Source organism: Chrysochloris asiatica, unplaced genomic scaffold, assembly GCF_000296735.1.
Source record: "Chrysochloris asiatica unplaced genomic scaffold, ChrAsi1.0 scaffold00154, whole genome shotgun sequence".
Lineage (NCBI taxonomy): Eukaryota > Metazoa > Chordata > Mammalia > Afrosoricida > Chrysochloridae > Chrysochloris > Chrysochloris asiatica.
In genome coordinates this window covers 609,488-626,713 of record NW_006408672.1, presented here as the reverse complement: position 1 = coordinate 626,713, position 17,226 = coordinate 609,488, and the positions used below count along the sequence as shown (strand labels likewise).

Genomic DNA, 17,226 nt, shown 5'->3' with positions numbered 1-17,226 from the left:
GAAGGATTGCATGGAGGGGATTGTAACCATGGCAATGAGACGATATACGATAGAATGAATGTAAAACTAATGTTCTCCCATGTAAACTATCACATAATTCACAATAAAACATTTAAGAAAAAAATAATAATAAATGTCAATAAATTTTAAAACATCAAAATACTACAAAGCATCTTCTTAGATCACAATGCTATAAAATTAGAAATCAAAAACAGGAAAATCAAATGCATGGACATCATATAACACCCTGCTTTAAAACTACTGGGTAATAAAAGAAATTAAGAAGTGAAACTAAAAATTCCTGAATCAAACAAGAATGAAAAGTTAACATGCCAAAACCTTTGGCACACAGCAAAAGCAGTGCTCTGAGGGCAATTTACAGCAATAAATGTACACATCCTATGATAGGTAAGGTTTTGTGTCAGCATGAGTGGGCCAGGATTCTCAATGGTTTGGCATTTAGGATGCAGTAATATCCCATGACATATTGTAATCAAGTCCATGATGAGATCTTCTGTGAGTAGCCAATCAACTGAAAGGAAATTTCTTCAGGGGTATGGCCTGCATCTAATATAGTGACACCAGACAAAGCTTGCTTGCTTTCTGCTGCGTCTGAATCCTGCATATGGCTTGTCGTCTAACTTCTGGTTCTTTGGACTTGAGTCAGTGGCCTGCTCTATTGCCTGCCAAGCCTGGGAGTCCTCAGTAGTCTGTCTTACCTGCACAACCTGCCTGCATCCTATCTGAACTGCCAATCTTGGTTTATCTAACCCATAGACTTTTGACTTGCCCAACTCTTCAGCTGTGTGAGCCATTTCCTTGATATAAACTTTTTTGTTGTTGTTAAGTGCCATCGAATCAGTTCTGACTCATAACGACCCTGTACAGGGTTTTCTAGGAGCAGCTGGTAGGTTTGAACCACCAAGCTTGTGGTTAGCAGTTCAGTCCTGATCCTACAGTGTCATAGAAAGACTCTAAACTTCTCTTTATATACATGCATAAGCTTCACTGCTTTTGCTACTCTAAAGAACCCATCTTAAGATATATCTGAAAAAAAGAAGAACCAAAATCAACACTTTAACACAACATCTCCAACAATTAGAAAAAGAGCAGCAAAGTAAGCCTACATCTACCAGAAGAAAAGAATACAAAGAGTCAAAAAGTCAAGCTGATTTTTTGAAAGGATTAAAATCCTTTCAACAAAATCAACAAACCACTGGCAAATCTAACAAAAGGAAGAAGACGTAAATAACATGAATAAAAAATCAAATGGGTGATGTCACAAAAGAACTCTCAGAAATAAAAAGGATAATAACAAAATATCATTTATAAAAAAAGAAGAAATTGATCAGGTCATTTTAAAACTCTCAACAAAAAAGTCCCAGTCCAGATTCTACCAAACATTCAAAGAAGAGCTGACACCAGTTCTACTCAAACTATTCCAGAACACAGTAAAGGATGGAAAACTCCCAAATTCATTGTATGGATCAAGCATAATCCTGATACCAAAACCAAGCAAAGATACCACTAAACAAGAAAATTATGGACCAATATTTGTCATAAAAATAGATGAAAAAATTCTCACAAAATCCTAGCCCAAAGAATCCAACAACATATCAAAAAATATATATATATACATCATGATCATGTGGAAGGTATGCAAACAAGGTTCAATATTAGAAAAACAATCAGTGTAACCCACCACACATATATAAAGGAAAAGAAAGGATCTTATTCATTGATAAAAAAATAAAAAATAAAATAAAAATGGACAGAATTCAACTACCATCCTGATTTATAAAATATACAACAACAACAAAAAAAAAACACTCAACAAAATAGGAATAGAAGGAAATTCCTCAAGTAATTAAGGGCATATATATTTAAAAAAAAAAAAAAACAGTGGTTATCATTACTCTCAACAAAGCAAAACTGAAAGCATTCCCCTTGTGAATAGGAACCAGACAAGGATGCCCTTATTACTACTCCTTTTAAACATTGTGCAGTAAGTCCTTGCCAAAACTGTAAGACAAGAAAGGAAAATTAAAGACATCGCAATTGGCAAAGAAGTAAAACTCTATTTGTAGATAATATGATTCTATACATAGAAAATCCCAAAGACTTGACAAGAAAATTATTGGAACATATTGAAAGACACAGCAAACTAGCAGAGTACAAGATCAACATACAAAACCCATTCAGATTCCTTTACACTAACAAAGAGTGTTCTGGTGGGGGGAAGGGGGGGAGGGAATCAGGAAAACAATACCATTTAAATAGCCACCCCAAACTGAGGGCCATAGTCTCAGGGGACAATGTGGCCAACTGGCATAACACAGTCCACAAAAACAATGTTGTACATCCTACGTTGGTGAGTAGAGTCTGGGATCTTAAGAGTGCATAAGAGTCCATCTGAGGTGCAACTACTTGTCTGTCCATGTGTGGAAAAAAAGAGTAATGAATATTGAAAATGCTTAGAATCAACTGGACCAATAAACAACATTCTTATCAACGGAGAAAAGATTGAAGCTGTCAAGGACGTCATTCTTCTTGGATCAACTATCAACACTCGCGGAAGCAGCAGTCAAGAAATCAGACGACATATTGCATTGGGCAAGTCTGCTGCACAGGAACTTTTTAAAGTATTGAAGAGCAGAGATGTCAGCTTGAGGACTAAGATGCGCCTGACCCAGGCCATGATGTTTTCAATAGCCTCATATGGATGCGAAAGCTAGACAGTGAATAAGGAAGATCGTAGAAGAATTGATGCCTTTGAGTTGTGGTGTTGGAGGAGAATACTGAAAGTGTCATGGACTGCCAAAAGAACCAATAGATCTGTTTTGGAAGAAGTGCAGCCAGAGTGCTCCTTGGAGGCCAAGATGGCTAAGCTTTGTCTCTCATACTTTGGACATATTGTCCAGAGGGAGCAGTCGCTGGAGAAGGATGTCATGCTGGGTAAGATGGAGGGTCAGAGAAAAAGAGAAAGACCCCTAACGAGATGGATCGGCCAGGTGGCATCATTGATGGACTCAAGTGTGGCAGCGGTAGTGAGGTTGGCCCAGGATCGGACATTGTTTCTTTCTGCTGTGCATGGGGTCGCTATGAGTCGGTTCCAACTCGATGGCATCTGACAACAACAATAAGAAACAACTATTCCAGTGGACCAGTAGAGCATGTGAACATCAGTCACCACAACTCTTACACCAGAAGAATTAGATGGTGCTAGGCTGCCACTCTAAGGAGCTCTGGTAGCGTAGTGGTTACGAATCGGGCTGCGAACCGCAAGGTCAGCAGATCAAAACTACCAGCTGCTCAGTGGGAGAAAGATGAGGCGTTCTGCTCCCGTAAATATTTACAGCCTTGGAAACCCTGTGCAGGGTCACTATGAGTCAGAACCGACTCCACGGTACTCAACAACAACAACAGGCTGTCACTGGAGGAGTCCTGGTGTGGCCCTGTGGGTTAATGCGCCACATTGCAAAGCCATTTGAACTGCAAGGTCGGCAGTTTAAGCTCACCAGTTACTCCTCGGAAACCCTATACAGGTTCACTATGGGTCAGAACCTACAGCACTTAACAACAACAACAAGGCTGCCACTGGAGGCCTGCTGTGGTGCTTTGGGTTAATGCACTGGACTGCAAAATCTGTTTGAACTGCAAAGTAGGCAGTTCAAGCTCACAACTGCTCCTTGGAGGCCCTACATATAGGGTCGCTATGGGTCAGAACTAAGAAAGGCACTTAACAACAACAGGCTACCACTACTCTGAAATGGATCATGTTAGGAGGTTCCAGGTAGAATGGGAAAAAATGTGTAACACATTTCAAAATGATTTAAAAAAATAAATAAACAACAGCAAAAAATGGACTTACTGGTCAAAAAGAGACTGGAAGAATCTAAGACTATTGCACTCCACAAGCCTTCAGGTTTGGAAAGGAACTCACCCTCTTGGCCCAATTTTCAGTCAAGCAGTTGTTGCTGTTAGGTGTCACCCTCATAACTGTTGGTACGCTTGAGCCCATTGCTGCTGTCACTATGCCAACCCATCTCATTGGGGGTCTTCCTCTTTTTTGCTGAATCTCCACTTTACGAAGCATGATATCCTTCTCCAGGGACTAGTCCATCCTGATAATATGTGTGAAGTATGAGAGATACAGCCTCACTATCCTAGGTTCGAAAGAGCATTCTGACTGTAATTTTGTAACACAGACCTGTTTGTTCTTCTGGCAGTCAATGATACCTTCAATATTCTTCTCTGACACTACAACTCAAATGCATCGATTCTTCTACAGTCTTCCTTATTCATTGTTTAACTTTCAACTGCATATGAGGTGACTGAAAATATCATGACTTGGGTCAGGTACATCTTAGTCTTCAAATTGTATCTTTGTCACTGAATACTTTAAAGAGGTCTCAAGTAGCATATTTGTCTAACACAATACATCATTGGATTTCTTGGCTGATACTTATATGAGAATTGATTGTGGGTCTAAGAAAATGAAGTCTTTGACAACTTTGATCATTTCTCCATTAATCACGATGTATTTACTGGACCAGTGGTAAGGATTTTTCATTATATTGAGGTACAACCCATACTGAAGGCAGGAGTCTTTGATCTTCAGTAAAAATTTTAAGTCCTCTTTGCTTTCAGCAAGCAAGGTTGTATCATCTATATGCCACAGATTGTTAATGAGTCTTAGTCCAATCCAATGCCATGTTCTTCATCATATAATCCAGTTTATTGGATTATTTGCTCAGCATACAGATTGAATAAATAAAGTGAAAGAATGCAACCCTGGTGCACAACTTTCCTAACTTTAAACCATTCATTGTTCCCTTGTACAAACAACTGCCTCTTGGTTTATGTACAGGTTCCTCATGAACAAAATCTTGAAGTACAATTCTGTCTGTGATAAGATAATATCCATACACCTACAAGGCAGGCCCGTTAATATCACTGTTAATCAAATTTAAGTACCAACCACTAAAGTCAGTAATGATGAAGAATTCTATTTGAAGAATTCTACCAACGTCTTTAGTCTGAAATTGATCAAACATGCAATCAAGATGTATTGATAATTAATGACAATTAGAATGTAAAGGTTGGAAACAAAGAGGAAGGATTAGTAGTTGGAAAATATGCCGTTAGTGACAGGAATAATTTTGGAGATCGCATGATACAATTTTGCAAGACCAATGACTTCTCCATTGCAAAAACCTTTTTATTAAAACAACACAAAAGGCAACTATACACATGGACCTCACCAGATGGAATATACAGGAATCAAACTGACTACATCAGTGGGAAGAGATGCTGTAAAAGTTCCATATCATCAGCCAAAATAAGGCCAGGGGCAGGCTGTGGAACATTAATTGCTCGTATACAAGTTCAGGCTGAAGCTAAAGAAGATTAAAATAAGTCCATGAGAGCCAAAATATAACCTTGATACAAACATATCTCATATAAACATAGAGATCTTCTCAAGAACATACTTGATGCATTAGATACTAATGACTGAAGACCAGAAGAGCTGTGGGATGACATTAAGAACATCACATATGCAGAAACCAAGAGATCGTTGAAAAAGACAGGGAAGAAAAGACAAAAATGATGTCAGAAGAGACTCTAAAATTTGCTCTCCAGCATAAAGATACTAAAGCTAATGTAAGAAATGAGGAAGTCAAAGAGCTGAACAGAAAATTTCAAAGGGCAGCTCAAGAAGACACAGTGAAGTATTAAAATTTAATATCCAAAGACCTGAAGTTAAAAAACCAAAAGGGAAGACGATTCTCAGCATTTATCAAGTAGAAAGAACTGAAGGAACAAATTCAAACCTTGACTTGAACTATTAAAGGATCCAATAGACAAATGGAGTCCTGGTGTGGTGCAGTAAGATAAGCACTAGACTGCAAGGTTGATTTGAACTGCAAGGCCAGTGGTTCAAACTCACCAGCTGTTTCTTGGAAACCCTATACAGGATTGCAATGAGTCAGAATGAACTCGAAGACACTTAACAACATCAACAACAATGGGCAAAATATTGAATGATGCAGAAAGTATCAAAAGAAGATGGAGGTATATACAAAATCACTGTACCAAAAAGAATTGGTCAATAGTCAACCATTTTAAGAGGTACTAAGCCTCCAGGAACTGACAGAATACAAACTGAAATCTTTCAACAAACTGATGAAGTACTGGAGGTGCTAACTTATCTATTCCATGAAATTTGGGAGAAAGTTACCTGGCCAATTTATTGGAAGAGATCCATATCTGTGCCCATTCCAAAGAGAGGTGACGCAATGGAATGTGAAAATATCGGACAACATCATTAATAATGCATGCAAGTAACGTTTTTCTGAAGATAATTCAAAACTGCTGCAACCATACATCAATAGAAAACTGATAGAAATTCAGGCTGGATTCAGACAAGAACCCTGTACAGATTTTCCAAGGAGCAGCTGGTGGGTTTGAACCTCCAATCTTGCAGTTAGCAGTCCAGTACTTATCCTAGAGCACCACACCAGGAATCCAGAAATTCATATGGTAGAAATACCATATGACCAGGCAATCTCTCTACTGGATATGTATCTTACAGAATTAAGAGCTATAACTTATAGACATTTACATACCCAAGTTCATCACAGTACTATTCACAATAGCAAAATGATGGGTACAATCTAAGTGCCTATCTAGGGAATAATAAATATGGTACATAAACCCAATGGAATACTATGTAAAGTTAAAGAATAACAATGAATCAGCGAAATACCTCATCACATAGATAAACCTGGAGGGCATTATGCTGAGTGAAATGAGTCAATCTAAAAAGAATAAATGTTGTATAAGATGTGGCTCTGTAGGATAAATACTGGACTGCTGACCACAAGTTTGGCAAGTTCAAACCCACCAGATGCTCTTTGGAAACTCTAGACAGGGTCACTTAACAACTTTTGTGAAAACTCAAGAGGTTTATACACAGAAAGAAACTTGCTTTGAAGGATACCAGGAGTGGGAGGGGAAGGGAGGATAAATCACTAACTATAGAGAGTAGACGTGTTTTAACTTGGGTTAAGGAAAAGAAATGTATGAGGGGCTTCCAAAAGTTCATGGGAAAATTCCATTATCTTTCGATTCAATTTTTCCACGAACTTTTTCAAACCCCTTACTATAATAAGGGGAGGCCAGTGCAAAATGATTAAGGTAAAGGAAGACATTGGAAGGAGCGTAAGAGTTTAAGGTAACAAAGGTAAATAATAATACACACACGATCCTGTAATAGCAATGCTTTGTAAGTGGATACATAGTAGACACTCAAGCTGAGCAGAAGTGGACTGGTGACTGGAACTATACCCATGAATATGTTTGACACAGGGTATTTCTGCATATATACATATATGTGCTACAAATATAGAAATTCACAAAAGGGCTTCAAAAAGTTCATGGGAAACTTCCATTATCTTCTCATTTCAGTTTTCCATGAACTTTTTGAAGCCTACTCATAGTAGAGCATATAGGGGATAAAGTTATGAAAACTTCTTAGTCATAACTAAACACCTTGAAGGAATAAGTCTCTGTGTCTAGGGGCTCAGGACATTGATATCTCAGGGTACATCAATGTCAACTGGCATAAAATAGTCTACAGTCTACTTTGGTGAGTAGTGATTGGAGTCTTAAAAGTTTGTATGTAGTCATCTTTTGCAACTATTGATCACTCCCTATCAGAAGCAAAGAGTATAGAAAATCAAAGGTGTATGGAAACAATTAGTCCAAAGCACTAATGGTCCATGTAAACCTCAACCTCCACTACCCTCTGAGACTAGAACGAGATGGTGCCCAGCTACCACTGCCAACTGCGCTGAAAGGAATCACAATAGGAGGTCCTGGAGAGAGTGGAAGAAAAACATGGAACAAAACTCAGAGTTATAAAAAAGATCAGGTTCATTGGTCTCATAGAGACTGATAGAACCTCCAAGACTTTGACCTTCAGGCCTGGAACTGAATGGTGTCACCCTCTTGATTCCTAAAAGTGAGCAATAATACCAGGGAGGTGCGCATTCCTGAGAATGTTCAGATCAACAGGGCAGCAATTGCCCAGGGATAAAGCTCAGAATGCAAGAAGGGAAAAGAATGACCAATGAAAACGGTAAGCACAGGGAGGAAGCAGGAAAAGTGCAGCTACATTGTGGGGATTGTAATCAATGCCACAAAACAAAATGTGTATCAACTGTTGAATGGAAAACCAATTTGCTTTCACTCAATTTACAGTAAAATGTTAAAGTAATCAAATGGTATATTGTATTGAGCAAATCTGCTGCAGATGAACTCTTTGAAATGTTAAAAACCAAAGCTGTTACCTTGAAAAGTAAGGTGCAATTGACCCAAATCACAGAGTCCTGGTGTGGCGCTGTGGGTTACTGTGCCAGACTGTAAAGCCATTTGAACTGCAAGGTTGGCAGTTCAAGCTTACCAGCTGCTCCTCAGAAACCCTATAAAGAGTTGTTATGGATCAGAAGTGAGTTGACGGCACTTCACAACAACAACATGGTATTTTCAATTACCTCAAATACATGTGAAAGCTTGACAATGAATTAGGAAGACTGAAAAAGAACTGATGTATTTGAAATATGGTGTTGACAAAGAACACTGAATATACCATGGACTGTCAGAAGAAAAAACAAATCTATCTAGGAGGAAGTACAACCAGCATGTTCCTTAGAAGTGAAGATGGTGACACTTCCTCTGACATACTTTGGACATGCTGTCTGGGGGTACCTGTCCCTGGAGAAGGACATCATGCTTGGTAAAATGATGATCAGCAAAAAAGAGGAAGTCCATCAAAGGCAAGGGTTAACAGAGGCTGTAGCAATGGGTCAAACATAGCAACCATTGTGAGGATGGCTCAGTGTTTCTTTCCATTAATACTCAGGGTTGCTCTAAGTTGGAACTGACTGGACAACAACAGGAAAGTTGAGAGAATTAATCAGTGAATATATGTAAAGCATTTAAATAGTGATTGGCACTTAAAAGGTGTTAGGTATTCTTAGTTCATGATTCTCTCCCTTCTTTCTCTCACCACCACCCCTACGCATGTTTGCATATGGCCCAATGACAACTGACCTTGATAATGTCATATTACAATCAAGTCTAGTACCCATCACTGATTCTATGGGTCTCTTAGTTCAAATTCTCAAGAGGAAGAAAAGCTATTTGGTCAAATACCCAACCCTGGGAGTGGGGGTTGTCATGTAGTGCAGATGTAGCACCCTTGCTTGCCCTTAAACTCTGACAGGTCTAAAGCTTTACCTGACTTGCAAGCTAACGAGTTGGCTTGTCAAAGTGTCATGGATATTAGAAGACATGAGACTCCAGGGTCAAGACAAAGGACTTTATTATTCACAGCAATAGCAGCAACCAGAGTATCAGCAGTGGCACCAGTTCACAGAGACTCAATTCCACAGTGCCATACATCTCTTTTGGCACTGCGAACAAGCCTACTGCCAAGAGGCACTCAGCTCTTGCTTTGTTGGCTGACAAGTCCACTGTAGCTGCCTCACTCCATGGGCCAGGAAGCGCACCTCTGCTAAGCCCATTGCCTCTCACTGTCCCATGCCATCTTCAGTGTTTGCTCTTTCTTCTGGGCCCAGGAACTCAGGGTGTTATAGTAGAGGAACCCCAAGCTCATTATAAAGTATTTTCTAATGAGTAGTAAGCCTACCTAATCTCGATCCTAGAGAGAAACATTATCTTTATTGCACATGAGTAAACAAACTTTCCTTGAACTCTGGAGGGAGAGGGTATCTCTGTCTTCTGACAGTGTTCACTATACAGACATATTTGAAAATACGCTGTTGGTGGTGTCAAGTGTCATCGAGCTGATTCCAACTCATTGCAACGCTGTATAGGGTTCCCAAGGCTTTAAAATCTTGGCAGGAACAGAAAGCTTCATGTTTCTCCTACAGAGTGACTGGTGGGCTCGAATCACTGACCTTATGGTTCACAGTCCAGTGTTTATTGTATGGAGCCACTGTGTTTGCTTTCCACAACCAGGAAAAAAAGCAGTCAGTGCCTCTGCTCAGAAGACATGAAGAAATATATGAGACATCTGTCTCCTAACAATGTCTAAGAATATAGTTGTTGTTGTTGTGTGCCATCAAGTTTGGTTCCTACCCATAGTGTCCCTGTATAGGATTTCTGAGTAGTGGTTGATGAGCTTGAACCACCAATCTTGAGGTTCAAACTGACTTTGCAGTCCAAGTCCAGCATACTAACCCATAGCACCACATCATGAGTCCCAAGTATATGATAATATACACTATTTTCATGGATTCAAAAACTCAATAATGTTAATATGATGCAGTGAACTGCTTTTATAAGGCCTTTCTAGCCATGGTCTTGTAATGCTCACAAAATCAGACTGGGACTATGCAAATTGAGTGACTTACGGTCTATTGAGGAATAAGATGATCAGTTTGTGGTCCCAGTGGGAAGACCAGGCCTTGAAACTGACTAAAAGTATGCTTATATAAGGGCAATCCCACAGAGTCTCAGGGTGGCCTTATTATCAAGAAGAGTCTGAAGCACCGCATGTCCCTTGGACCAAGAACCCTGGATTCCTGGGCCCAGAAGAAAGAGCAAACACTGAAGATGGCATGGGACAGTGAGAGGCAATGGGCTTAGCAGAGGTGCGCTTCCTGGCCCATGGAGTGAGGCAGCTACAGTGGACTTGTCAGCCAACAAAGCAAGAGCTGAGTGCCTCTTGGCAGTAGGCTTGTTCGCAGTGCCAAAAGAGATGTAACACTTGCCCCTGTAGGGTAGAGGCCTGAGGGGCTGCCTCAGACCCTATAGCAGAGTAGAAGCAGCTGTCTTTGGACAGGAAGTTTGCCAACAGAGCTGAAAGATCTGTTAACTTGCTTATGTAGGGAAAAAGAGGCCTGAGTATACCCTGTTCAGGGGTTGCACGTCCCCCACCCCTCAACACACACGCACACAACCCCAGGCAACAGGGGTTCAGGTAGTGGTGGGAGCCAGCAGTAGAAGCCAGCAATGCCCAGCAGCAAGGGAGAAGCCTCTGGAGCCATGCAGGCCCCTGAGTAACATGGTGGTAGCTGGAAACAGCAATGATACAGACATAGATAGCATCTCACCTGACCCATGGAATGCCTGCCCAGTGATGTAAGAATGGACATTATAATTTAGGGAAGGGTAAGTAGTTCTAAAAATCTGTTGTTATCATTTAGTGTTTGCTTTCTATAAAAAGAACAATAATGGTTTCACTTTGCCAATACTGCATAAATGCCTTGTGTACCCAGCTCAATCACAGATGAACACAGCACCATAAAATGGTTGATGCCTATGCGTATATATGTCTGATTCCTATGGCTACCTGGAAGTTTGAGGCATAACCTGTCTACATGGAAAATTCAGACAGACACACACATACATACTGTTAAAATGTCAATTCTCCCCTACACTGAACTGTTGCTTCAACACAATCTCAATAGGCTGTTTTCTTAGGACAAATTATCAAGCTGATTCTCAAATTCTTATAGAAATGGAAAGAACTTTAAAAAGCCAAAACAAGTTTGAAAAAGAGCAAAGTAGGAGAACTTCAGCTTATTATGAAGCTATCAATATTTATTATATAGTATTGGCATAATAATACAGAAATTATTACTGGAACCAGATCAACTGAAGAGCCTTATGCAAAAATGTTAACTTGGATTCAGACCTCTTACTGTATACCAATATCAGCTCAAAATGGATTATGGGCCTGAATGCAAAGCTGAAAACTAAAGCTTTTAGAGGAAACCACACTAGAAAGTCTGTGTTACCTTGAGTTGGGTAAAACTGTCTACACCAAAAGTACAATTTAAAAAAAAAAAAAAAAAAGATGAACATTATAAAAATTAAGAAATTCTGTTCTTCAAAAGGCTCTCTTAAAGAAAATAAAAAGACAAGCCACAAAGTGAAAGAAACATTTGAAAATCATATATCTTACAAAGGATTTGATACCAGAATATTGTAAACCCATTACCATTGTCTTACGTTAAGTTCTTTAGAGGAACAAAAAAAATGAAGATATTGTTGTTGAATGCCATCCAGTCAATCACACCTCATAGCAACACTATAGAGGGTTTCTGAGGAGCAGTTGATGGGTTTGAACGTTTGACCTTGCAGCCCAGTGCTTATCCTACAGCACCACATCAGGACTCCAATGAAGATATGTTGCTCTTGTTGTTGTTAAGTGCTGTGGAGTCGGTTCCGACTCATAGCGACCCTGTATAGAGTTTCTGAGGAATGGCTGGTGAGCTTGAACTGCTGACTTTGCAGTCCGACATTGCAGTCCAGTGCATTAACCCAAAGCACCACAAAGACATTTTTTTCAAGGAAATGGCTCACACATTGTGGAAGGTGTCAAGTCCCAAATCCATGAGTCAGGCATCAGGCTGGAGGTTTCTCCTAGACCACATGGTTGCAGGAACTGGCAAACCCAGCGGACAGTTCAGACAGCAGCCTTCTATTCATGGCCAAAAACCAGAGGTCAGAAGATGACGAGTCAGATGTGGGATCAAGAGACAGCAAACTTTGCCAGAACATCCATATATGTTAGACATAGGTCACATAACCCCAAGGAAATTGGCTTTCAACTGATAGGCTTTTTAATTGATTGACTGCTCACATCAGATCACAAAATGGAGTAGGGTTACACTATATTACATTATTACAACGTCTGCCAAACCACTGAGAATTATAACCTAGACAAGTTGACAAATAACATTAACCATCACAGGCATCATACAGTCCTATAGGACAGAGTAGAATTGGCCCATAGGATTTCCAAGGTTGAAATCTTTACAGAAGTGAAATGCCACATATTTCTCCCATGGAGCTGGTGTGCTCATACTGCTGACCTTTTGGTTAGCAGCCAAGCACTTAACCACTGCACTACCATAGTTCCTTTTAGAATATATCAAGAACACTCAATTCTCAATCCTAACAAAACAAACTAATTTTTTAAAAAGATATGAACAGACACTTCACCAAAGAAGATAAATAGATGTCAATAATCACATGGGAAGAAACTCACCATTAATCATAACAGATATGCAAATTAAAACTACTATGAGGTACAACTACATGCCTATTGGAGCTCCTAAGTAGCATAAATGATCAAGCACTTTACTACAATCAAAAGGTTGGTTACTAGTCAGAAGGATGGCAGTTCGAACCTATCCATTGTTGTTGCTAAGTCCCAAGAAGTCGGTTCCAACTCATAGCAACCCTGTTTAGGGTTTCTGAGGAGCTGCTGGTGAGTTTAAACCGCTGACATAGCAGTTCAAACCAACCTTGAGGTCGAGTGTCTATCCTATGTTGCCACACCAGGACTCCTACCCACAGGCACCTTGAAAGGCCTGACGATCTGCCTCTGAGAGGTCAAAGCCATGAAAACCCTATGGAACACAGTCCTACTCTGCACATATAGGGTCACCTTGAGTTAGAATTGATTTAATGGCAAGTAAACAACAATATATGCCTACTGGATGTATAGAATTACAGAGAATGACCAAAGCAAGTACTGGCAAGAATATGCAGCAATTGGAACTCTAATATACTGTTGGTAAGGATGTAAAAGAGTACAACAGTACAACCACTTTGGAAATGTTTGGCAATTTCATAAATCTAAACACACACCTATCACATGATCTAGTCATTCTACTCCCACGTATTTACCCAAAAAAATGAAAATACATGTCCATAGAAAAGACACGAACTTGAGCAGCTTTATTTACAAGAGCCCAAACCTGGACACAACTCAATTGTTCATCAACAGCTGAATAAGCAAACCTACTGATGCCTATCTACATAATGGAGTCCTGCTTAGTAATAAAACTACTACTTAGTAATAAACTACTGATACAAATGATAGCACAGATGGATCTCAAAATAAGTATGTTCAGTGAAACAAGGTAGGCAAAAAGAACAGAAAATACCTGATTTCCATTTATATAGAGTTTGAGAAAATGAAAGCTAACCTATAATGCAGAAACATTGGTGGGTGTCTGGAAATCGAGGAGGGGAACATGGAGGGAGCACAGAGGAGCATGAGGAAGCCTTTCGGGTGATGGGTAGGTTCATGCTTGTTTGTGGCCATGGTTTCACAGGTGCATAGGAAATGTAAAACTTACCAAATTGTTCACTTTAAATATGTACAGTATATTGTTGTTGTTGCTGTTATGTGCCGTGGAGTCGGTTCCAACTCATAGCGACACTATACAGGATTTCCAAGGCTGTCAATCATTATGGGAGCTGAAAGCCTCATCTTTCTTCTGCGGAACAACTGGTAGTTTCAAACTGATGACCCTGAGGTTAGCAGCCCGATTCGTAACCACTATGCTACCAGAGCTCCTTATGTACAGTATATTGCGTATCAATTAAATTTTAATAAAGCTATGTACAAAAATAAGAATCCATCACCTAGTGGAACTGAATCTCAAAAATAGAGATTAAGTTGAATTATGAAAATAAAAAAGTCTTTTTATGCATATTTAAGTGAGATAATAAATACATAGTGACAAAAATTTAAAACCAACTGGGTCAAAATTTTAGTTTATAATGGTTGTGAGAATGTTATAATGCCTGACTTTGTCTTCTGGAGCTGACTTTTGAAATGTTCTGTTCAGCTCCTGTATGTCCTCATTTCTTCCATTTGCTTTAGCTGCTCTTATCCTTCTTTCTTGTCTTCTTAACGACCTTTTGCTTTCTTCCTGCATATGCTATTGATGTCATCCCACAACTCTTCCGGTCTTCGATCTAACACATCAAATTTGTTTCTCAGACGATTTCTAAATGATTTGTTTTTGATATATGTGTGCATGTGTGTATATTCATTGCTGTTGGTTCAGTTCCAACTCACAGCAACTCTGGAGGATCAAGTAGGAGTGCTCCATAGGGTTTCTAAAACTGTAAATCTTTACAGCGCAGTCTCATCTTTCTCCCTCAGAGCACCTGGTGGATTTGAACCTTGTGGTTAGCAGCTCAATGCTTAACCTACTGCACCACCAGAGCTCCTGTATATACATTTACATATATTGTATTCAGAGTTGCAGTACCTCTCTGATGTCTTTTTACCCAAATTCTTTAACAATGGGACTTTTCCTTTGCCTGATACATGTAAAGTTAAATACACCACACAGAGTACTGTACTGTTTGCAGGAAAATGAATAAGCCAATGACATTTATCGTCAGTTTAATAACATAGAATCACAAGAAAATTATAACCAAATAGAAAGCAATACTTCAGAAACAAAACTAGAAATAACTTTCAGAACCACTGAGTTTGCTATTACTTATGACCATTTTTAAAAAAGAAATTACTACATCTTGGGATGATCAATCCCAATATTAACCTAGTCTCAAACTCACTTTGACTCCAGAGTAGCAGGCATATAAGTTACATGTAGAGCTGCACACATAAACCCCACTTACCACTCAGAAGCCACCATAGTAAAGGGATGAATCCTGGACTCTCACTGATGTACTTTAAGCCTTTCAAATTGATGCTCACATTGTACAAAGACATCAGCATTAGTCTGAAATGCAAAAGGAAATGGTATTGAAAGGTTGGCCCACCCACATTTCATTATAATATGTCTCAGAGTTAATAGGGCCTTACTGTAAGTAGGAGTTTCTTTCCATTTCAGATGTCTGATTCTACAATCTGGATGACAGGTATAAGGTATGTGAAGTCTTATCTGTCTAAAGCTACAGGAAAATGGGAAGCTTTAGCACTAACATCACGTAACACTACCTTTCACTATTGTTGTTGTTACGTGTTGTCAAGTCGGTTACAACTCAGAGCAACCCTGTGTGCAACAGAATGAAACACTGCCTGGTCCTGCACCATGTTGGAAATTGTTATGACGTTTGATCCCATTACTGCAGTCACTGTGTCAGTCTGTCTCACTGAGAGTCATTCTCATTTTTGCTGACCTTCTGCTTTACCAAGCACAATGTCCTTCTCCAGGGACCGGTCCTTCTTAGCAACACATACAAAGTCAAGATAAGCAAATGCAAAGAGAATTCCACATGAAACTTCACAAATCACACTTACTGATTCATCCCACTTATTACGATTTACATAGAAGGAGCTTCAATTCATAAGCATACTTTAAATGTTTAACTCATCCATTTAAATTTGAATCGTATTTTATTAAATGAGTATTTTACATATACAATGTCTGGGTGCCAGGTCAGGCCATCCATACCTGATCGAATTCAGATCACAGACCCCTGAAAGCCAGCAAAGAGTAGACTTAGAAACAAAATTTTTTAATCTTGCCTATTTCAAGCCTGGGATGAATTCACACTTTTTAGTACAAGCTAAAGGAGCTCTGGTAGCGTAGTGGTTACAGATCCGGCTGTGAACCTTAAGGTCAGCAGTTGGAAACTACCAGCTGTTCCGCGGGAGAAAAATGAGGCTTTCTGCTCCTGTAAAGATTTATAGCCTCGGAAACCCTGTACAGGGTCACTAGGAGTCAGAACCAACTCCACTGCACATAACCACCACCACCTAAAGGCCACAAGCCAGACACTGTATATATAAAATATTCATTTAATAAAAAATGATTCAAAATTAAATGGATGAGTTAAACTTTTAATTTATGATTAATATAAAGAGATCTGGGATAGTAGTTCTCCAGATGCCTGGCTAAAGTAAACACATATATTCTCTTAAAGGAAAATAATCTCAACCTGATTTTTAATTAATTTCCACAAATATAACATTAACAATGTGAGCTCAAAATATAAATCACAAACACAGCAGTGAAAAAAGTATGGTACAAAGACCAATGAGAGAAGTAGGACAAAAAGACTATCAGATACTAGAGTTAACAGCTACAAAGTAGTAAGCAGCATGTTTAATAAATGTAAATTGCTAAAAAGGAAATTAAAAACATGACCAAGGACCTACTGAGTATTATAAATGATTGGGTGATATGAACTGAATTGTGTCCCCCTCAAAATATGTGTCAACTTGGCTGGTCACTATTTTCAGTATTATCCTCCCATTTGTGGTCTGTTGTCATCATCCTGTGTGTTATAAATTCTCACCTCTACGATGCTAATGAGGCAGGATTAGGGATGGTTATGTTCATGGGGCAGGATACAAGTACCAGAATTAGGTTTTATTTTGAGTCACTCTCTTTTGAGATATAAGAAGGACTA

At 39.2% G+C, this 17,226-nt stretch overlaps 1 protein-coding gene across 1 annotated transcript in view; it reads right to left on the bottom strand.

Annotated features, from left to right (window-relative positions):
* Positions 1-17,226, bottom strand: part of HSF2BP (heat shock transcription factor 2 binding protein) — a 324,594-nt gene that overhangs the window by 149,737 nt on the left and 157,631 nt on the right. The window contains exon 7 of the mRNA XM_006870813.1: positions 15,487-15,590. Coding sequence (XP_006870875.1) covers positions 15,487-15,590 — 104 coding nt within the window. The remainder of the gene's footprint in view (positions 1-15,486; positions 15,591-17,226) is intronic.